The sequence below is a fragment of the Crocuta crocuta genome, unplaced genomic scaffold, assembly GCF_008692635.1.
Source record: "Crocuta crocuta isolate KB4526 unplaced genomic scaffold, BGI_CrCroc_1.0 scaffold175, whole genome shotgun sequence".
Classification (NCBI taxonomy): domain Eukaryota; kingdom Metazoa; phylum Chordata; class Mammalia; order Carnivora; family Hyaenidae; genus Crocuta; species Crocuta crocuta.
In genome coordinates this window covers 572629-594636 of record NW_027530988.1, presented here as the reverse complement: position 1 = coordinate 594636, position 22008 = coordinate 572629, and the positions used below count along the sequence as shown (strand labels likewise).

The 22008-nt window shown below is 53.8% G+C and overlaps 1 protein-coding gene across 2 annotated transcripts; it reads right to left on the bottom strand.

Annotated features, from left to right (window-relative positions):
* Positions 1 to 602: 602 nt before the first annotated feature.
* On the bottom strand, positions 603 to 15847 carry ARHGEF40 (Rho guanine nucleotide exchange factor 40). 2 transcript variants are annotated; one of them, XM_077770332.1, is made up of 22 exons: positions 14587 to 15847; positions 14280 to 14453; positions 14018 to 14138; positions 13331 to 13427; positions 13138 to 13218; positions 12913 to 13029; positions 12169 to 12264; positions 11972 to 12087; positions 11466 to 11592; positions 9704 to 9826; positions 9458 to 9601; positions 8370 to 8980; positions 8009 to 8243; positions 7581 to 7667; positions 6795 to 7010; positions 5906 to 6076; positions 4026 to 4203; positions 3145 to 3249; positions 2778 to 2921; positions 2143 to 2273; positions 1476 to 1522; positions 603 to 1341 (listed from the first exon to the last, which is right to left on the bottom strand). In XM_077770332.1, exons 1-21 carry the CDS (start codon positions 15455 to 15457, stop codon positions 1481 to 1483), a joined length of 3987 nt encoding a protein of 1328 aa, XP_077626458.1. In that variant the 5' UTR covers positions 15458 to 15847; the 3' UTR covers positions 603 to 1341; positions 1476 to 1480. The 2 variants fall into 2 exon arrangements, with proteins under 2 accessions (XP_077626458.1, XP_077626457.1); XM_077770331.1 differs by lacking the exon at positions 2778 to 2921 and having other exon boundaries at positions 14587 to 15532.
* Positions 15848 to 22008: the final 6161 nt, after the last annotated feature.

The window sequence follows — 22008 nt, the reverse complement described above, 5'->3', positions numbered from 1 at the left end:
GGCGCTACCCACCCAGCCCAGGGGAGTCACAGTGCCTTAGAAGTGGCAGGGGTGAGGATCAAAGAACGGGGTCCCAGGGCTGGCAGAGGGTTGTGTCCCTGTTGAGGAGCCGCTCTGCCAGTCTTTGCTGGTCCATAGGCGTGAGAGTTTATTTTTGTACAATGGGTGGGGGTGGGGGGCACTGTACCCTTCTAGCCCCTTAAGGGGCCCTGTAGACGTCGCTATTTTTGGTACGATTCCTGTCATCCCTGTCGCAGAGTTGTGTCCCCAATAAACAGGTGTCTTGAGGCACAGGGCGCTGTGTCTGTCTGCCTATGTCCTGTCCTCCTTCGGCCATTTTGTTCAGAAATAATCACTTCAGGCACTTAGTGATCACCCAAAGAGCTTAATGAGAAATGAGGAATCTTGGGCTTTACCCCCAGACGTTTGGTTTCAGTAGCTCTGGGGCAGGGCCAGGAGTTAGCATTTAACAAGTAGCCAAGGAGATTCTCATGTACTGTGGTCTGAGGACCTCATTTGAGAACCGCTGGACCGTGCTGGATCCCATCTTAACTGTGACCAACTCAGCCTCAAGAAGTGGGTGCAGGGAGAGAGGAGGAACTTCAAAGGGTGCATTAAGCCTCTGGGAGCCACTGTGAAGAAGGCACATTTTCTTACACCCAGGGCCCAAAAGGGGTACTGGGTACCTCGAAGCCTTGGTTTTATTTTCTGTGCTCTAGTTAGTGACTGGGGGAGGGGAAGTGCTCAAGTTAGCAGTATCACCTCAACACAGAGGTCCCTTCTCGCTCTGCAGAGGTCTGTTCTCGCTCTGCTGAGACGAAGTGTGAGTAAATACATTTAATATAACAATAGTATTATAATAACAGTAATTACATGTATAACGTTTGCAGCTCCCCACCCCACCCTCCTATAATGGATTGCATAGCTCTGTTTCCTGTGGCACCCCAGAATGGAGGCCCCAGGAACAACAGCTGACCTGGCAGAGATGAGTGTTCTCAGGGAGAGTCCGGGTGGGACAGGACAAAGGGAAAAACTCAGGCTGGCATGGAGCCGTGTCCTGGGAGTACGCAGCAGCCCAGGATGGGGCAGGACTGGATGAGGGATCACTCCGCCTCCAGAGTATGAAGGCAAGCAAGTGTGGTCACTCTGGTTCCTGCAGGAAGGCACTCGGCTGGAGAGAGCTAGACATAGCAGCGGGGAAACGTGCTGGTCCTCGGACCTCTCTGTCCAGGAAGCAGAGGAAAGGAGGCAGGCAGTGCTCTTCCAGTCCTCCACTATCCCACTGCCATCCCAGCCCCAAATGTGCTGAGAGTGGGGCTGGAGCCAAGTTCTCCATCTTCTCTAGAAGCCAGGAGAGAAGAGGGAGATGAGTTGGGAGAGGGAAGAAGCTGACTTCCAAGTAGCTGGGGGAAGGAGGGCAACACGTGCAAGAGGGTGGGCATGCTGGATGCCGTGGAGAGGGGGTATGGACTCACCCAGGTCACAGAGGTGTGGTGGGGTCGCTCAGGGCTCGGGCATGACTCTGAAAGGAGAGGAAGTGCAGTGAACTTAAAGCGTAAGGAAATGTCCTCTTTTCTATACTCCCCTTCTCCCAAGCCTGCCAGTTCACCTCTCTGTCCTCCTCAAAGTTCCTGACTTTTGCTGATTTAATCCAAGTCCAAATGCTTGGAAATATTGACTTTACCCCCTTTCCATCCACTCCTGCACTATACTCCTTTTTTTTTTTTTTTCCAAAGTTTACTTATTTATCTTGAGAGAGAGCGGGAGTCGGGAAGTGGCAGAGGGAGACAGAGAATCCCAAACAGGCTCCAAGCTGTCAGCATAGAGCCCGACGTGGGGTTCAATCCCACAAACCATGACCTGAACCGAAGTCAAGAGTCAGACTCTTTACTGACTGAGCCACCCACGTGCTCCCAAGGCTCTTTATTTAAGATTCCTTTTTCACTTCTGACCTTGATACCTCTCAGCCAGGCCTATGGGAGAGGAGGAAGACAGACTGGACAATATATACAACCTGAGGTCTTGCTGGGTGCACAGGTTCATTGGTTCCCCCTGCCCCCGTGGGTCGAATGATCAGAATATCCCACCCAGAAAGTGGCTGAAGCAGATCGCCCCATTCCCAGCCCTAATGCAGGGACTTACCTGCCGGGACAGCCCTAAGATCCCTCCACTGGCCAGAGTGGGAGTGCTGCTCCCAGGGTGGGGGGGTTGCAGGCTGGGGCTGTTTCTTGGTCCTGGGGACACATCTCCAGAAGAGTCAAGTGTTTCTGGGGCTGGAGGGGAAGCTAGGGTGAGAGCGGGGTATAGAACCCTTCTAAATTACCTTAAGCAACCAAGCTGCTCCATCAGGGAAGAAAAAGCTCCATAGCAACAGGAAGCTGTGAGTCACCATAGCAATCCATTTGCAAGAGAACCCCCCTACCAAGAGGCAGGAAATTGTCAGCAGCATCATTAGAGCAACCAGGGAAGAAGCGACAGGAAACTATAAGGATTGCCGTGGTGAACCAGGAGGGTACAACAGGAAGCTGAGCAGTTTCCACAGAAACTCAAGGAGAGCTAGAGAGAGAGGTACAGAGGAAGTGCTTCTTAGCAACAGGCTGCTGTAAGCATTACCCTAGCAACCAGATGGAAGGCTCTTTTAGCAATGGGGAAGCTGTACATAGTTGTCATGGCAACTGGGCTACTTGGCTAGAAAAAGGAATTGCTTAGCAGCAAGCAGCCTGAACATCACCACAATGACCCAGCTGTTGAGAGCCACCCCTTGAGAGGTGCCTCACCCAGGGAAATTTGCTTGACGTCCAGATCCCAGGCCTCCTCCTCGACGCGGGCAGGCAGGGAGCAGGCTCCCGGTGAGAGGCCGGGAAGGGAAGGGCCGGCATGCTCAAAGGATGACACGGCCACGGAAGCCCGGGTGCGGGCGGCTGCAGAGAGGGGGGTGGTGGTGGGGTGGTGGTGTGGGAAAGCCCTCCTGGCTCTCTGAAGTGACCCTCAGTCTCATAGAGGGCCTCCCAGTCAGTCCCACAAGTTCTGGGAAGACATGTCCACTCATTACCCTTCCTTACTTTTCCACCACGCCTCCCAACTGCGCCCTCACTCTCAAGGTCTTGACTTCTGGGGGCCACCCCCCAGCACTCTGGCCCTCACCTCTTCCAGTGAGCAAGGCACTCAGCGTCCGCTCCCCAAGGGCTTTGATGTCCAGGAAGGGTTTATTTCCAATGCCCATGGAGACCATCTGCTGCACTCGGAGCTCTAGGGAACAGAGACCCTGTTACCAACCTCCTTCAGCCCCTCTTCGCTCCAAGTCCTAGCACTGGAATGGGAGACTGTTCTTTTGCTCCTTGCCAATTCTCATTCATCTGGTATCTCCTGTTACTCTTGCTGTCGACTGTCACTATATGACGGTAATGGTGCTCCTTGACTTCCACCTCAGACATCCGTCTCTTGCTTCTTATTTGTTGCATCCTGCCTATTTGGCATTCTGGCCACCCACTTTCTAATACTTACCTTATGCCCTTTATCGTGGGTATTAAGAGCAAACCCTTCATTTTTTACACACATTTATAGTTTACCAAGTGTGTCCATATATATCACCTTATTTAATTGGGCCTATCACACTGAGATGTAGCTGTTACTTTCCATTTTTCAGATGAATGGAATAAGGTTCAGAGAATTATAAACAAAAACCCAGCCAAAAAAAAAAAAAAAAACCCAAAACAAAACACATGTACTAGTTCAGGTCACACAGCAAGGACATTCTGGACCCCAGGTCCAGTGAGCACTCCCTCATTCCCTTTTGTCCTGCCGTTTGTTCTTGCTTTTCTGAAATTGGTAGCTTCCTCTTTTTTTTTGGTACACCTTAGACTAATTTCTATGTCAGCAATATCTCTCAAGTCAGATCTTGAATCATCTCCTAAGTCGTTCTTTCTCTATCCCACACCCTGTTTTCCCAAGTAGTCTCCACATGCTCTGGCTAACCTCCCATAATCTTGACCCCAAGCGCAGCCTCCCTTGGCCCTGCCCAGTACCCTTGTTGTGAGCCGCTTGTCTCCACAGGAGCTGGGCTATAGAACTGGTCCACTTGAGTTTGATCTCTGGTGAGGCTGCCTGCAGAGTGTATGCCTCTCGTGCACGCCGCCGCCGAAACCACAACTCAAAGCAGAGGCCACTGTCCCCGATGTTTTCTGTTAGCCCCATGTCAGCAGTCTGAGAAAGAGCGGAGGAGAGTGGGTGAAGACAGAGTGAATCCTGGCTAGATGGTACCACATGGAAAAGCACTACACTTAGCTTGGCATCTGGTGGATGTTCAGTAAATGTTTGCTCAACACCTACCACATGCCAAGTGCTCTACATGTAGGCTTTGTAACAACCATAATTTACAGACGGGGAATGCCCAGAGACAGGAAGCAGCTTGCCCAAGGGCTTATCACAGCTTAGCAGAGAAAGAGGGTTCAAACCCATGTCTACCTTATTCTGAACCTAGGCTTTTTTCTCTATACTGTACTTGCCCTTAAAGAGCGGCAACGAATGTAGGGGAGCAAAGTTTAGAAACCCTTAGAATCATGCTGCACTGCCTGACCTAGGACTTTAGATCTCTATTTTATTTTAAAATATTTTATTTTATTTTAAATGTTTATTTATTTTGAGAGAGAGAGAAAACACATGTGTGGGGGAGGGGAATCCTAAGCAGGCTTCATATCATCAGCACACAGCCTGATGCAGGAATCCATCCCACGAACCGTGAGATTGTGACCTGAACCAAAAACAAGAGTCAGACGCTTAACTGACTAAGCCAGCCAGGCACCCCTAATGATTTTATTTTTAAGTAATCTCTACACCCAACATGGGGCTTGAACTCACAACCCCAAGATTAAGAGGTGCACGCTCGGGGCGTTAAAGTCGGTTAAACATCTGACTTTGGCTCAGGTTGTGATCTCGCGGTTTGTGGGTTCGAGCCCCGCTTAGGGTTCTGTGCTGACAGCTCAGAGCCTGGAGTCCCTTTCAGATTCTGTGTCTCCCTCTCTCTCTCTGCCCCTCCCCTGCTCACACTCTGTCTCTCTCTGTCTCAAAAGTAAACAAATAAACAAAAAAGAGGTGCATGCTCTATCGACTGAGCAGGTGCATGCTCTGTCGACTGAACCAGCCAGGTGCTGCTAGGACTATAGGTCTCTACTGATGTTTATCTGAATAACAAAGCTGTTTCCTGAGGCAAGGCCTCCCTCATCTCACCTCTCTCATCTCAGGTTCAGTTCCATTGGTTCCATCAACTGAAGCTAGAGATAGATAGATAGATAGATAGATAGATAGATAGATAGATAGATAGATAGATAGACAGACAGACAGACTCCTTTCTCCTCACCCCCAGGAACGGCCCCTAACTCAGAAAGCATATATTCTTTTAAAAATTTTTTAAATGTTTTATTTATTTCTGAGAGAGAGAGAGAGAGAGAGCGTGAGCAGGAGAGGGTCATAGAGAGAGGGAGACACAGAATCTGAAACAGGCTCCAGGCTCTGAGCTAGCTGTCAGCACAGAGCCTGATGCAGGGCTCAAACCCACGAACTGTGATATCATGACCTGAGCCAAAGTCAGACGCTTAGTCTACTGAGCTACCCAGGTGCTCCTAGAAAGCACATAATATTCTTAATGGGAAAGGTTCTCTTCCATTCTGGCTTGGAATGCCTTGTGAGTGTCCCACATGAATGATAAGGAAAACCCCAATGACAATGACAGGAATTTCTATCACCCCTGACATCTTAAGCTGATGGTTGATTAAGGTCAAAGCCTGTTTTAGATGATGCAGATTCTGAACCTTGGTTGGTGTTGAATGTTCATAACATCCTGAGTTCTCAAGAAGAGCATGACTTCTTGTCCCATCCCTCCCTACCTCCCGCCATTCCAGCACTGTACCTTAAAGGCCTGCTTGTAAACAAAGGTCTCTGAGCCCCCCTCAGTGCCCTTGAGCTTGCTGAACAAGAGGAGATGCTCAAAGAGAAAGACATGGCGAAGGCACTTCTTTCGGCCACAGATGACAGTGAAGGGGTCCCGGTGCAGGAGCTGTCCCTGCTCCTTCAGATCTGTCTGGGGAAAGGAAAAGAAAAGGTAATTGGCCCTGGGACCCTTTGAGTATATTTTGTGGGGAATAAAAATGAAATTTTTATAAATGAGATTTATAGGGCAAGGGTCCTAATGTACTGGTTCTCAGTCTGAGTGAGGAAATCATTGAGGGCCTTGGCCTAGAATCGATCCATGTCACCATGCCTAGTGCACCTGGCCTAGCAACATAACCCCGCCTCTTAAGACAGAAGGTATGCTGCATAGTAGGGTTACAGCCTCCCATGGGGAAATCTTTGCATGTTAGGGATGAAGCATCATTCTGACCCAGGAAGAGAATCAGTAAAGAACTGTACGGGAAAGAGGTCTATCCCAGAGGAGGCAGGTTCCCTCCCTGTTCTAGAACTGCTGGCCTAGAAGAAACGAGGTGGGGGAGAATAAGGTAGGTGTTGGGTGTTGAGATGCAGGGGGAAGTGCAGAGTGGAGAAGGAAAGAGAAGAACTGGGAATGGAACGGGAAAGCACATGGGATGTCAGGCAGGACACAGCTTCTTTATTTACAGATGAGGACACTGAGGCCCAGAGAAGTGGGTGGGCCTTGGGCCTTGACCAGGGCCATCTAGCTGATTAGGAATTAAGAGCCTGGGCCCTCTGACCTTGAGTCTAGTTCTCTTGTCACCAGCCACACTGCGTCTAAGGCCACAGGGCTAGACAGTGTGAACTGGAGTCATGAGCCATGGCCTCACCTCACAGCCACGCACTGCCTCCACGGCCAGCAGGTCTCTGCCACGGTTCTCCTGTTCCCGGAGCAGCTGCACAGCGGCCCCAAGAGCCTGGCGCTCAGAACTCAGCTCAGGCCCAGCTTCCCTTAGGAGTTCCTCCAGGAGCCGCCCATACCGAGCAAGCTGCTCCAGGGGCTGCTGCAGGGCGCGGGGCAGGTGAGGGCCACTCTCTGTGGAGCCCTAGTTGGGGAGGAGACAGGGATGAGGGGGGTGCTGGAGCTGGTGGGGGCTGAGCTCTGTAGGGAAGGTAGACAGTAGTAGGTGAAGCCTAGATACAGCCAAAGATACGGTGAAAACTTTCCCCAGGAAGAAAGCAGGTAGAGAGGCTGTAGGAGAGCCCATCATTCTCTGTATCTTGAAGGAGAATGAAAGAGAAACAAAAAAATCCCTTACAGTCTCTGGCTTTTTGCTTTTGAAGTCACTTTCATATCTTTTGATGTGACGTGTTTTGCTCCTCAGAGCACTCTGAGTTAGACAGAGTGTATACTGCACTCGTTTACCAGATGTAGAAACAGAGACCCAGAAGAAAAAAAAAAGAGTCTTGCTCAAAGTCCCTCAGGATAAAAAGGCAGGCTCACTTGGCTCCCAGGCCAGTGCTCATCCCACCCTCAGCAATTCTGGGAGATTATGAGTCACCGATGTTCCTGGGCACCTCCAGGAAAGCTTTCTTTCCCCGAGAGACTTTGAGGTTGGTATGTTTTGGGTATTCCTGGCCCCTCTCCTTCTCATGAAGGTTGGAGCAAAGGTTACCTTGGTTGGGGGGCCAAGTGCAGCCAGACCGCTCTCCAGTTTGTGTCGGTGCTTCACGTACTGGGCGTAAAGGCTGAACTGGTCCCCCTGTGCCAGGAAGGAAGAGACAGGCCATCATCTGGTGAGAGACAAGCCTCTCCTTTTCTTCCTCCCCATCCTCACTACAACGCAGAGGAGAGACAGGCCACTGGGTCTGCCTCAGAAGCGACAGGCTCCCGTGTAGAGAGTGAAGGCCGGGCTGTACTCTAGGACAGGGACATAGGCTGAGGAGATCCACAGGGACCCAGAGAACAGGACTGGGCCCCAGAGTCTCGGACCACACACTTTGGGAGGAGGGCAGGGAATGAATACTGAAAAGAAGGGACAAGTGGATGCGGCTGAAGCATGAGAAGGGAGAGGACCTGGAAGAAGTTTCTGGGGTCACTCACATGGCGAAGGAAGCAGGCCCCAATGCGCAGGGGGTGGGTGGCGCAGCCCTGAAGCTCCCGTAGAAAGTGCGTCCGGTGGAAGCTGCGAAGCCTCTCCCGCATACTCAGGGCAGCGGCCCAGGTGCCCCTCAACTCAGGAGTCAGCTCAGGCCCAGGGGGCGGCACTGGCTCACTCAAGGTGGCCACGTACTCTTGCTCACAGGCAATCAGCTCAGACACCAGACGCTGCTGGGCACTGCAGGGGCAACAGGGAGTGTCAGAGGAGGTGGTTGGGAGGGAGTCACTACCCCCAACGCCTTCAGTCTTTTCCTTTTGGGCACTTGGACCCACCTCTTGGGCACTAATCAGCCCGGGCTCTCACCTGATGCTTCGCTTGCGCTCCATCCGGGGGGTGCCTACTCCCCAGGGCCCATCCGGACCTCCGGCTCGGCCCAGCAGCACATGTTCCCGGGGTGAGCACGTCCTATCCACCACCTCGGTACTGGTGACCTCCAGGCCTCGGATCAGCACAGTCCTCGGAGGCCTGCCGTCTGCCTCTGGAGCGAAGTCAGGGCCCTCCTCTTCACAGTCCTCCCCACAGGGGGCCAGGGAGCAATGGGATGGGGCTGCACGGGGCCCAGGGCTGCTGGGGAGCAGCAGGGAGCTGAGGCTGGGTGAGGGGCTATGGGGGCCCCGAGAGGCCCCTCCGCTGCTGGCACTGTCTGCCCGTCGTCGCCGGTGGCCCTGTGGACTCGCCTCCTCTCCCAGCTGTTGCTGAATCCTCCTCTCCAGCTCTTGGCAGCGGGCCCGGCAGCGGCCCCATTCTCGCAGGGCTGCGGGGCTGCCCAGGTCCAGGGCCAGGGCCCGCATTTCCTGGAAGGTGCCGGCGCTGGGCTCCGGGGCCCGCCGCAGAGCCAGGGCTGCCAGCACTGCCTCCCGACCCGGCCCTGCTCCTGCCAGCCGAGCAGAACCTTCATTCACCCATTCGTGTGCCTGCCAGGCCAAAGGGGGCGATCGGGAGTGGGGAGAGAAAGAGTGAGGTCCTGTACCACTCACACATGCTGCCCAGTGACAGATCCTGTCCTCTTTTGCCATGGCTTCCCAGTGCCCATCACCCTCTTAGTCCTCTGAGAGCACTCCCTTCGCTATCCCAGCAGCACTGCCTAACCGTGTTGCTCCGAGCTGGTAGGAAACAGAGGGGCCTGGATGGAAGAAGAGCCAATACTTACCCTGTATTTATCAGCGGCAGGCTCTGTACTAAGTGCTCTTAGGTGTTACCTATATCATCCTCACAGCAGCCCTGAGGCATGCTCAGGTTTAGAAACTTGTCTCAGGTCATTCAGCAAGTAGGTGGCAGAGCCAAGAATCAAAGCAGATGGTCTCCCGAGTCCCTGCATTTAGCTGCTACCTCACCAACTTCTCCATGCAGAAGGCAGGCAATGGTGGGCATACGAGAGGTTCTGCACACACCTGCTGGAAAAAGCGCTGTAGCCGCAGGGCCCGATGGAGGCCACTCTCAACCTGCTCCAGCCGCTGTTCAAAGACATCCAGAACCTTCTGGGAGGTGATGTCCTCCTCTAGGGCCAGGGTCTCCCGGGCCTGGGCCAGGCGCTCCTGCAGAAGGAAGGCTGCACTCAGACCCAGTCCTCAGGCCCAGTCAATCTGCCCCTCCTGCCCTGCATGCTTCTCTTCACCTGCCCCTCTCCCCCTTCTCACCTGAACCTCAGTGCTGAAAGCCCGGAACTGTAGCTCGGTCTCCTGCAGGGCCGACAGGGAGTCCCCGGGCACAGCAAAGCTTGCCAGCTGCTCCTCCCCAGGACCTGAGAGCCACTGCAGCACCTGAGGCAGATGGGGGCAGGGGGACAGCAGGGCCGTGAGGGAGAAGGGGGCCATGTGGTGGGAAGGAGAGCTGAGATCGAGCTCCAACACCACCACCCCAAGCCGTGGACCCTTGGGTGAACCATTTCACGTCAGCTGTAGTGTGGGAATGGTACTAGTGCTTGGTAGGAGTTCCCACAAGGGTCAAGTGAGAAAGCAAGTAAGAGAGCTTTTGTAAAGCACCAGAAGAAAGGGAAGTTGGGCTGGCAGGGAGCATTGAGAGAGGCAGGGCTCTGTCTGCAGGTGACTTAGATAAAGCTGGTGTGGGCCTGAGGTGGGATGAGGGTCCTCTGGATAACCGAGGGGGCCAGGAGAAATTTCACATTCACTGAGTCCAGCCACAAGTGGGCAGGGGTCCCAGGGGCCTGGCTTGGAGAGACAAGCCAGCGTGTGTGTGTGTGTGTGTGTGTGTGTGTGTGTGTGTGTGTAGCTCTAGTTGCCCAATATGGTGATCTAAGGACTCTCATATTGGTTCTGGAATATTTAACCAAAAAGGGATGGTAATATTTTCCTCTGAAGAAAGGAAAAAAGGCTGGAAGCTGGGGTAAGATAGTCTGAGAATATCCCTAATAATTAGAGCCCAATTATAAACACTTCTACAGTGCTTTGCTGAATTCATTTGATTATCCTAACACCCTTGAGAGATCAAGAGTCATTATCATCCCCATTCTAAAGATGAGGACTTGGGAATGCAAAGACACTTCAAGATCTGTGCAAATCTCATTCCTAACAGAGCTAGAACTGAAGCTGGGAACTTTAGACGCCAAATTCTATGTGCTAATGGTTTTGAAATGGGGAAAACAGATAACAAACAAGCAAGCAAGCAAACAGTAAGAGATACAACCTTCTGGATACTGGGATGGAGGAAGCCAGTATGTGGAAATCCCAGAAAGCAGAAAGCCCTGTCCCCCACTTTGACATTGACCCTGTGATGACTCTTCCCCTGATGCCCACATTCAGGTCCATGAGGTGTTCACTCACCATGCCTGGGGCCCTGGAGGAACAGTCAGATTGCAAAAACTCCCATACCTTACATGTTAGAATAATCCCTGTGGGGCCCTTAACCCCAGGAGAGAATAATGAAGGTTCAGAGAAGCCAGCCTTATCCCTGACTCTTCCCCACATAAGAGGCCTTAGTATCTTCCATCACCTTTTCCTTCCAAGGTGGAGGAAGGTGGGACCTTCCAGCCTCAGGTTTGGGGAAGACATCATATAAAGAGGGAAGCGTGGGTAGAAGTGTAGTTAAAGAGGTGGTATCAAGAGATATTTATTATTTTAAGCTAATACGCACACTAGAATCAATCAGCTCTTCCCAGAATCCCCTAGGGCACCCAAGCATCTTTTACAATCTCACAATTTCTAAGGATTCTTGATCAAAGATCAAGAGAGGGGCAGGGGAGATCTGGCTTCTCTTCTTTGCTGTTCCTGAGATGCTATCTCCCCATTGTTGAATCTCACACTGACCAGACCATCCTCCAGGGTGGGGTGAGAAGAGAGGGAGGCTAGGAGAATATCATCAACTGTAAATGTCTGCAGAAAAGGGAGTGCTGGAGGCCAGGCTCCCAAGCCAAGTAAGAGAGGTCTGAGGGTCCAGGCTCACCTGCTGGAGTCGTTGTAGACGCTGCCGTCGCTCCTGCTCTTGCACATGCAGGTTGGAGAGGCGTACAAGCTGGTGAATGGCTTCATCCACCTCCTGGTACAGCATAGCTGGGCCGGGGCCCTCCAGCCTGGGGAAAGAGAGGGGCAGAACGAACTATTGCCCTTGCCAACCCCTCCCTGCCCCCACCCCATTCCATCCTTGCATCTTAATATGAGATGTAGCACAGCATCGTGGGTCAGAGTACAGGCCTGGATTTGAATCCTGCCTGAATTACTGACTAATCTTGGCCGAGGCATTTAACAGTTCTGATCCTCCAAATCCCTGTCTGTAATCAAAACTAGCACCTGGGGATGTTATGTGAAAATTATAATGAGTGGAAATGCATGATCTCCCATCCAGATACCTGCTCAGTAAGAATTATCTGGCAGCTAAGGTTTACTGACAGCTCTCTGCTATGTCTCCACCCCCCACATCCCCCTGCCCACCCGCCCCATCCCCCCTCATACTTGCTGCTATGGGTAGAACGCAGCCTCATCAGGATGGCTCCCCCGTCCTTCTGCAGCTCCGTCAGCCGGGGATCTGCCAGCACCTTCTGTAGGGGCTCAAGCATTCCTATAGCCTCCTGGGGGCAGGGAGCAGTTGAATGTTGGGGTTCCACCAGAGAGTCTGCATCCCCACCCTTTTGTCCCATCTCATTTCCTACCTCTCCCTCGGGCTCTGCGGCTCCCTCCAGCTCCTCAATGGCTTGCCGCACAGAGCACAGCACACCTTGACACAGGCGGCACAGCCTTGCCACTTCCTGAAACACACACACAGGGATGGAGGTGGGCCAGCCCCAGAGACTCTTATGGAGACAATGCTGGGTTAGTTTCTGACTTTGTTGTTTACTAATTGTATGACATTCAGCAGGTCCAGAAACCTCCCTGAACTTCAGTTTCCTCAGCTGTAAGGACTCTGAAACACAGAGTGTTTCCCTCTCTCTCTGCCCTTCCCCCACTTTAAAAAATAAACAAACATTTAAAAAATTAAGGAAAAGAACTTATTTAACACACTCCTCTCATCTGCCCGGTAGCCCATGGCACATGCATAATATTTTGATTGTGGGTTGTGAGCCATAAATACTTATTGAATTGAGGGGCATTTGGGTAGCTCAGGTGGTCAAGCGTCTGACTCTTGATTTAGGCTCAGGTCACGCTCTCACGGTTTGCTGACAACATGCAGCCTGCTTGGGATTCTCTGTCTCTTTTTCTGCCTCTCCCCACTCACACACACTCTCTCTCTCTCAAAAATGAATATTTTTTTAAAAACCATATTGAATTGAATGGAAAGGAAATCACTTTTTCCTAACCCCATGGTCATGTCTCAGATCTGCCCTCTCTCTCCCAGAATTTTCTGAGCTGGGTCATTCCTGGCTCCCAGTGTCTTGGGTAGGGGTGGTGAAGCTTACCTGGTGTGTCTCTACCCAGTAGCTGGGAGAGGGTTCCCTGTGACCTCCCAAGTCCCACGGCAGCTCTTCTGGCTTGGCCACTCTTTTCAGATCACTTTCTGATAGCAACTCAGCACCCTGTAGACATATGAAGGCAGGGGATTCTGGCCTGGCCACCCAGGGGTTCAGGGACCCTCTTCTCTCCCCACTAATAAGGGGGATTAGCTGGGAGTGAGGAGCTCAAACCTGAAGTCCACAGAGTTCAGTCAAAGGGTCATCATGAGTGAGAAGCAGCAGACGCTGAATGAGGGGAGGGTCTCCTGAGTCCTGAGGGCAAAGAAGAATAGCCCTAAACTGTGGGCAATTGGGTGGCCTGGAATGACCACCAGGGAAGGGTTATGGCCAGGAGAAATACCTGTGTCAAGGGATGGTTGGTTACCTGAAGTTGATTTAGAACGGGAATGAGTGCTGGAGGCAGCGGGGGTGCCTTTCGAAGGTCCAGCAGGATGGACAGCCCCAATATCTGGAGATCAGGCCTGTGGGGTCAAGAAGAGCCAAGGATGCAGCGTGTAGGCACCTGTGTGTGTATTGAGGGGATAGCAGCCCAGGGTCTGGTTTTACTGTTACTAGTTCTAAAAAGAAGTTAATTCCTGGTACTTTTGGGAAGCAATGGGCAAAGGGCCAAAGCGTGAGTTTGTTCCAAGAGGCAGTGATCTAGCATCAGGAGTCTATAGTCACATGACTACTAAGTCACAGGATCATGGTCTGGAACATAAGGACTTCTAAGCTCTGGAAGTGTGTGAATTCAATTCCAGTACATAGCATGATGCCTACTAGGTTCTTGGTGCTTAGTAAATAGTTGTTGAGTGAGTAAATCAATACCCTCCCTGATAATTTAGGTAGTGCCTTAGGATATTGAAAGTCAGCAGTGTTGACTTGGAGGATTGATGAAAATATCCTGGAGGTCAGAGGTCAGCAAGGTCAGCAGTCAATGACTTAAAAATTCGAGGGGTGAGGAAGTAGGTATCTTAGAGGTCAAGAAATCAGTGTCCTGAAAAGAAAAGGGGTCAGGGTCCTCATGACCAGGAGGTTAATGTCCAGGGTGCTGGTGGTGGGCCTCAGTTACCTGAGCAATGAGTGGAGGTAATGAAGAGCAGTGCTCAGCATGTCTCGGGAGGGTGGGGGTTCTTCAGGAGGGCACGGTGGGGTAATGGTCAGCAGAGCTCGCCCACTCTGGTCCACCCCTCCTGAGGACACAAAATGGCCAGACTGTCCTGGCTGGGGGCAGGCTTTGGCTACCTCCCATCCACCCTGCCTTCTTCCACAGCCCACCCTGATTGCTTCTGTTTCCTTGACCCCTTTCCCTCCTAACACTGATGCCCACTGACCAGTCAGGACAAAGAATCCAGATGCCATCAAGTCCCAAGCTACATCCGGGCCATCAGAGATGGAGACTGGAGAGGCCTCTTCTGGGACACTGTCCCCTTCTACTTCCTGCACAGCCTCCAGGGGTGGTGTTGGTGGGTTGGAGGGACCTTGGAGCCCTTCTGGACCTGTGGGTCCTGCACAGACACAAGCAGATCTGTGGGCCTGAGGTGGGGAGGGTTCTGGCTGTTAGGCTCCCAGCTCCTCCAGCGCTCTCCCTTGGCCCAGCCTATGCTGGCCCTTGCCCTGTGGGCTCCTGTGCCATCTCACCTGCCATGCATGCCAGGGTGGGCCCCTCCTGCTCTTTCTCTCTGGCTGTCTCTTCTATAGGTCCACAGGCTTCTGGGGGCTGAGGCTCTTTATTGTCTGCTGGTCTGGGCTCCTCTTTCAGCTCAGATTCTGGCTTCTCTGAGCCTTTGTGCTCCTCCTCAACCGGGCTGCATCCTGAAAGCTCCTGCTCATTTGGCGGGGGCAGACTGACGTGGACTTCCTGGTGGCCGGCCTCTTCCTTGTCCCCAGGGCTCAGTGGAGCACTGTCCCCTCCTCGGCTAAGAGCCCCTCTGCCTGCAGCACGTTTCTTTCTCCTGTTTCCTTTGCCTGTTCTCCGAGGGGTGCCCGGTGGTCCTTCAGCCCCTTGGCCTGCCCCTCCCCCAACCTCCCCTGGCCTCAGGGGGCAAGATTCAGAGGCTTCCCCCAATGTCTCTGCTGGAGACTCAGGTACCTCTAGGGCTGTTGCTTCTGGGAGAGCCTCAGCTCCAGGGGGAGACCCAGGGGAGGCTCCAGTGCTGCTTCCCTCACCAGGTGGGCGTGCCCCATCCTGGTCCCGGGCCCCCAGACCCTTCTGGTGCATCCAGGCCCGGTGTCTCCTGTGTCGGCCCTTTCCTCCAGCACCCTTTCGGGTGGGTACCGTCCGGGTCCTGGAGAGGGCTGAGGAGCCCTCAGTATCTATGGGGCTCCCCCTCGCAGGCAGCGTCACTTCCAGCAGCTCCACGTACTCGCCCTCAGGTCCTTCAGCAGGGGCATTGTGCCCATCCCCAGGACTCCGGGTGCCCAGGGCCTCCTCAGGGAGTGGAGGGCTGGGGAGCCCTGGGGGTCCAGAAGGCAGTTCAGGGGGCAGTGTGCTTGGCCGATGTCCGACCATGAGGCCCCCTTTGTGCACAAATCGTGGGCAGATGAGCTCTGCCCAGGGTAGCCGCTGAATGCCAGAGGGTGCAGACAGTAGGCAAGTACTGAGGCGACCTGTTGGCCGGTCCTTATTGATGCCTTGCAGCCACTCAGGTGTGAATAGGTAGGCACAGGCCTCATTGGGCACAGTCAACTCCTGCACCCTCCCGCCCCCTGGGGCCAGGCACTTGAGTGCCAGGCGGGGTGCTTGGGCTGCTGAGGGCACCACTTGCAGGTAGAAGTCTCCTGGGCGCAGCAGCTGCCAGGGCAGGGCTGCGAGCTGCACCACCACCTGCTCGTGCAGGCAGAGGGGCCAGCCCTCATGGAAGAAGAGGAAACCGCTGTACTGGGCCTGGGGAGAGAGGTGGGACTGCGCTCAGGCCCCCGCTGATGAAGCCAGCAGGAGAAGGCAGTTAGAATGGGACCACCCTAGGCAGGGCTGGCCTTTGGCCTGGTGGGTCATGATCCCAGGGGAGCTGGAGGCGGGTCATGGGGTGTTCATGTAGCAGAGGAAGGGACGGGGACTGGTCAGTTGTCTGGTAGTAGGAAGCTTCTCTAGGAAACGAGTTCCATGCGTGGGAGGGTAACAACTGAGTCATTACATAGACATGGTCAGCAGATGCCATTGTCTGGAGGGGTCAGAGGCTCTTAGGAGTCTTTACATCAGCAGAAGTGAAGGATCTCTATACAACTGCGTCTGGGGGAGTTTGTTGGGTCTTTGGTAGTTAATTTTTTTTTTTAGGGGTCAATATTTGGGGAAGACGAGAGGCTGTGTGCGTTAGTATCTGAGTGCCCTGTGCCTCTGGGGGCCATCAGTTTTGGGAGCTGGTGTCCCTGGGTAGAGGGAAATTAGTCTGGTTCGTCTCTGAGGCGAGACGGTGGGTCTTAGGGGCCACTCACACAGGCTTCCTGCTGGACCTTGGCAAGGAGGTGCTTGGCGGGCACCAGGAAGTCCAGCGTGTACCTCAGCGCATCCTCCCGATAAGTCCTCTCCACCACCTGGAACACCTGGCCCAACAGTGTGGGGGCTGTTGCCTCGAAGGGTGGGTACAGGGCGGCCAGCGTGCTCTGCACACAGTCTTCCACTGGCTCGGGCTCCTGGGAGAGATAAGACCAGCTGCAGATCTCTAGAGAGCATGGCTCCTGGTATGGGGCTGGCTGTGTCCCCCAGGGGCCACCTCATGCACACAGTGCATGCTTAGAGAGGACATTCAGGAAATAGTGGCTGAATGAGCCTGGGATGGCCCCAGTGGGACACAATCATTGGGAATGCATGGGGCTAACAGTGTGCTCCATACAGGAGCTCTGAGACGCTGGCTTTGGAAGGCCAGGGAGAATTTGCGGTGAAATGTTTCTGATCTCAGGGCCATTCCTGGTTCTTGAGTTGGAATGATTGCATAGGTACTCCTCAGGGAGAGGCAGGCCTCTGGGCCAACAGAAGATTCAATGATGGCCGAGAGAGCTGGAGAGTGGAGGGCTTTCGCACAGCCATCCTGTAAGCTCCTCCTAACAGGGTCTACCATCTGGGAACCTCCATCTCCAGTGGAGGTGCTACCACCCATGAACAATCATCTCCTGGAAATGGTCATTGGGTGGAAAGAAGGACTGAAGGGCTGGCTGTATGTGGAGTCTTTCTAGCAACCTTCTCCCTCCCAGAGTGGCTCTAAAGCAATCACCCACTCCCAGAGCATGTGGGATTGGGTTACAAAGAACTGGGTGGGAGCAGCTGAAAGAGGAAAAAGTCACAAAAGGGATGTGTGGGGAAGGGAGGAGGCCTCGATGGTATGTATTTTCTGATTCCAGCAGGACCTCTCTGCCAACTCAACCTGCAGCCACTGTCTCAAAAGACTCAGCCCTGCTTCCTCTAGATTTGCCTCCCTAGGTGAGTCAACGGGTATCTTTCTCCATTGCTTACCCTAAACAACCACCCCTCAGGCTATTCTTTTGCAGACTAACTTCTCTTTCAAGATGGCTTTGAAGTTCTTTTTATCAAATTTGTTTGCTGTAAGTGGACCAGGGGATGCTCACTGCCGTGTTCATCTAGTTCTCTATGTCCACCCCCCACCCCCAGTCCTGCTTTGCCCTGCAGACAAAACTGCATATTTTATCAGTTGCCCATTTGTACTGACCCTCTGAGAAGCTAGGGCAGCCAGTCCAGAGAGGACATTCAGTGCGTCAGCGCCGAGACCCAGCCCCAAGGTGTGTGGGCGAGCAGACAGACCCCCCAGTGTTCCGGGGACCGGCTAGCGCAGAGAGGGGCGGGGGGAGAGTGGAGAGGGGAGGGGGTGAGGCAAAGCGGGCTGTCCGGAGGCCAGGAGGGGGTAGCTAGAGCTGGAGCAGCGAGGCAGCTGCAACCCATTAGGGGCGGTGAGCTCATGGCTGAACGAGAGTCTCAGCCACAGGAAACTGCAGCGGCAGGAGGGGAGGAGGGGTCTGGGGTGGGAGGCGGCGGGCAGGAGCACAGAGACCGGCCCTCCAGTCGGCCAGTACCAAAAAGGAGACCAGAGAGACTGAGTCAGCTCTCCCTGGCCCAGTTCCTCTTTTTTCTTGCTCCAGCTTCCCTGCCAGGGGGTGCCCTTCCTCCTGTAGGAAAGCAGCCCCGGTAGTGCTCCTCCCCCTCCTCCTTGCAGTGAGCGCCCCCTGGCAGGGCCTCCCCCCTCCTCCACTCTGCAGTGAGCGCCCCTTTAGCCTTGTACCCCCCCATCCTCCTGCAGTAGAGTGGGCGCTCTCTCTGGCAGTGCTCACTCCTTGGGATGATTCTTCAGAGAGAACTTCTGCAGTGAAAGTTTCCAGAATAGTGTCCACTCCTGTTGGTAGGGGCTCCCCCTTAACAGTGCCACCCTGCTTCCTGTGTCTCAAATTTCTGCTTCCAGAGTCCCTTACCTCCTGCGGGGAGCTAGTGTTCCCTCCCTTCTGCAGCCGAGGACTCTGAGACAGTGCTTCTGTTCCCGGCAGAGAAAGCTCTGGGGCACTCTCCCCACACACCCCCCCCCATCTCTTGTCTGCTCTGGCAGCGTCACGCCCCCTGGCACTGTGAGTCCCCCTCCCCACTCTGTCCACTATCCTGAAGCAGTCCCTCTTTCTCCACGGGAATTTCCCTCTTTGGCCACGTCCCTGGCCCCAGCCCAGCCACAGCTGTGGCCGGTCCCCCAGGGCCGGATGGGTGGGCCCAGCTCACCGGGCTGGGGACTGGGATGGAAAATGGTGGTTCCAGGCAGGTCAGTTCTCATGACCCGAGGCCGGGCCCCTTCCAGGGCCACTGCAGCACCAACCCGCAGGGGTCTCCCGCGGGTAAGGAGCTGGGACCCGGAGGGGGATGGAAGATCCTGCAAAGGAAGGCACGGGTCGGGACAGAGGAGGGCGGGGGTGAGGTGTGTGGACAGGGGGAGCGACCAAAGGGAGGATGGGGGAGGGGGCGGAGAAGAAGGAAAGAAAGAGCAATACCCGGTGGGGACAGAGCCAGACAGTGGGGCAGACAGACAGATCAAAGAAAAGAAGGGGGGGGGATGGGAGGGAGGAGAGTCCCAGGAGCGCTCGACAGACCGAGGCAGGCGCCGGAGNGGCCGCGGGGCCCAGCCAGGGAGGGCCGAGACGGCCGCCCCTCCCCGCCCCGCCTTTCAGTGCCCGCCTCCGCCTGCGCGCCGGACCCCCTGCCGGGACTCCCTCTCCCGCGTGGAGCCTCTCCGCAGCTTCCCCGACGTCCTCAGCAGACCTGTCTCCCTCTCCCGCAACCCGCTTCCTCCTCCGCCCCGCCTTCCAGTGGGTAGCCTGGACCCTGGCCCTCGGATGCCCGCCGTGCCGAGGATGCCCCCTCTTTTCCCGCCAGCGCCTTGCTCCCTGTGGGATCAGTTTAGCTTCCGCAGGGGACACTCCAGAGGGCGGAGCGTGCGCGAATTTTCTGGGGTACCCAGCCTAGGACTGGGGTCCTTTGGCGGGCAGAAGCCTCCCGTCTGTAACTCGCCTGGGAACCTGTTCTCGTGGTTGCCAGACTTCGGCAGCACCTGGCGCTCAGAAAAGACCCCCAGGCCCCTGCCAACTCGGGTGGAGTTGAGGGCAGGGAAATCAGGGGATTCCTTCCACCCTCCAGGGGCTTGCCCGCCCTCTGTCCCTCCCTTCTCCTTCGGCCTCGAGCCTTCTGGCTCCGACAATGGGCTCCTCTGTGCGGCCTGGGGAGGGCGGGGAGGGGGGGTAGGCGGAATTAGGGAGCTGGGAAGGCTTATGGTGGGGGCTGGGGGGTGAACATCGTGACGGAAGGGGGGTCTCCAGGGTCTTGGGATCAGGATTCTCCTGCAGGGATGTGCACTTTGGAAGACGTTTTCTGAGTTCTTTCCTCGCTGCCCCTTCCCCTCCGCATCGTGTCTCTCCATTTTTGGCTGGCAGAGGGAAGTCATCAGACACCCCGCCCCTTTCAGATCCCATGATTCAAAAGACCCTTCCTTCTTATGGGGTGGCGATATGAGTCTCCCAGTGTCGCTAGGGCTCAAGACAGTGAGGATGGCTATCTGACGCAGCAGACAAAGAGGGGTAGGCTAGTTAAGAAAGTACTAGTCTCATCCATCCTCCACTGCGTCTGAGTGTGAAATGAAGCGCCTGCGAGGGCTTCCCAGGAGAGCTGGGGAGGCTTAGGCATAGAAGGGAGGTGCTTTGTTCTTCCTGTGAGCAGGCACAGGGGGTGGGAGTGGACATTTGAGAGAAGGTCGGAAAGCCAAATAGTCCCCAGAGAGGGGCATGAAGGCATGTGCCACTACGGTTGGGGTCTGACGTTTGGAAAACGTCCTGCCAGTGGATGCAGCACCTGTGAGGCCAGGAGGCTGGAGCCTCTGGGTAGTGGTTGGAACCGCTGGAGAGGAGGGCGTCGCCTAGGTGATGAGCTCTTCTTTCACCTCCTCAGAAAGCTAAACTCCATCCTCTCTCCTTTCCACTGCGTCTGGAAAAGAAGAGAGAGAAATTGTTCATTCTTCTTGGGGACAAGATGATCCCTCTGCTCCATAGTGTCAAAGAAAAAAAATTGAGGGCAGCAAACTTCAGTGATCATCTTCCCAGTAGAGTTAGAGGTAGGGAGCTAGAGTTCATTTCCATCAATGGGTTATCAGCCCTGAAGTCAAGGAGACACTAGCTTTCTTGTAATTAGTGCTGGGGAACTGAGTGAGATTTTGCTACCCCCTGGTGTCCACTCTATAAATGCTGCCCAGTAGCTAGTTACAGAGGCCAGCACTTGGGAAACTTTCATAGAGAACATATTACGAACCTTATTCACTTGTTTCAAATTCAACTGACCCATTTCCAGTGTTGGGAGAGTCTGAACTTTCCCTTACAGGGTCTTACATTCCTTATACTCAAGCAATTGTTTGGGAAACATTTGGTAGAATCCAAGGTTCCCACAATTACAAAGTGGAATATAAATTAAGCTGGCTCTGGAAGTCCATGCATTCCTGGAAAAAAACAGGGGTGGATCATTTTTTTTCTATGGAAAAATGGGAGCCATTAAAATTTTTTGAGCCTGTGGGATGATGGAGTTTGGATGCAAGGTCTGAGATCCAGTTACTCCTTTCCAGGAGGGTTTTTTTTTTAATGTTTGTTTATTTTTGAGAGAGATCGTAAATGGGGGAGGGACAGAGAGAGAAACAGAGACACAGAATCCGAAGCAGGCTCCAGTCTCTGAGCTGTGATCACAGAGCCTGATGCAGAGCTTGAACTCAGGAGCTGTGAGATCATGACCTGAGCTGAAGTCAGATGCCCAACTAACTGAGCCACCCAGGCACCCCCAAGAGGCGTTTTAATCTGTACTAAATGAGAAAGGTTTATTTTATTAAGTAAAGTGAATTTGCTTATAATGGTTAAATACCCTTTCTCCACGAATGCAAGCTGTCATCTAAGTGTGTGAATGTGTATGGTATGCATGTGTGTCTGTGCAATAGAGTGTACATTGATTGTTGATGTGTATGTTTTCGGGAGATATGAAGGGGACAGATGATGGGTGGGGGGAGAGGGGGAGTTTGGAAAAGCCCAGGCTTCGAAGCCTTCTCTTGCATTCACAAACAGTTCTCATCATATTTCACCAATTTCAAAATCTTTGGAGCTTACCAAGCTTCCATTTTACAGATGAACTTCTGGCTTATTGAAGTTAAATAACTTGCTGGAAGTAGTAAGTAGAAAAGCCAGGATTTGAGCCCAGGCAGTCTGGCTCCAGAGTCTTCACTCTCAACCACTAAGTTATAGGGTTTTATCTATGCTGTCAGAGTCCATAAAAGAAGCACGTTGAACACTACATCACTTTTTCTACCACCTAACCATCAGCTTAAAAGGTGTTGATTTTTGGGGCGCCTGGGTGGCTTAGTCGGTTGAGTATCCAACTTTCGCTTAGGTCATGATCTCGCAGTTCGTGGGTTCGAGCCCCGCGTCGGGCTCTGTGCTGACTGCCAGCTCGGAGCCAGGAGCCTGTTTCAGTCTGTGACTCCTTCTCTCTCTGACCCTCCCCTGCTCACGCTGTCTCTCTCTCTCTCTCCTAGAAATAAATAAGACATTAAA

Excerpts from the sequence above, each read along its gene's own strand:
- ARHGEF40 (XM_077770332.1), bottom strand. The coding sequence starts at position 15,457 with ATGGTCGGACATCGGCCAAGCACACTGCCCCCTGAACTGCCTTCTGGA. Across the intron at positions 2,922-3,144 it reads TGCCTTGCTCACTGGAAGAG|CCGCCCGCACCCGGGCTTCC; the intron begins GTGAGGGCCAGA and ends CCCTCTCTGCAG. Across the intron at positions 2,274-2,777 it reads CGTCAAGCAAATTTCCCTGG|CCCCAGAAACACTTGACTCT; the intron begins GTGAGGCACCTC and ends CTTCCCCTCCAG.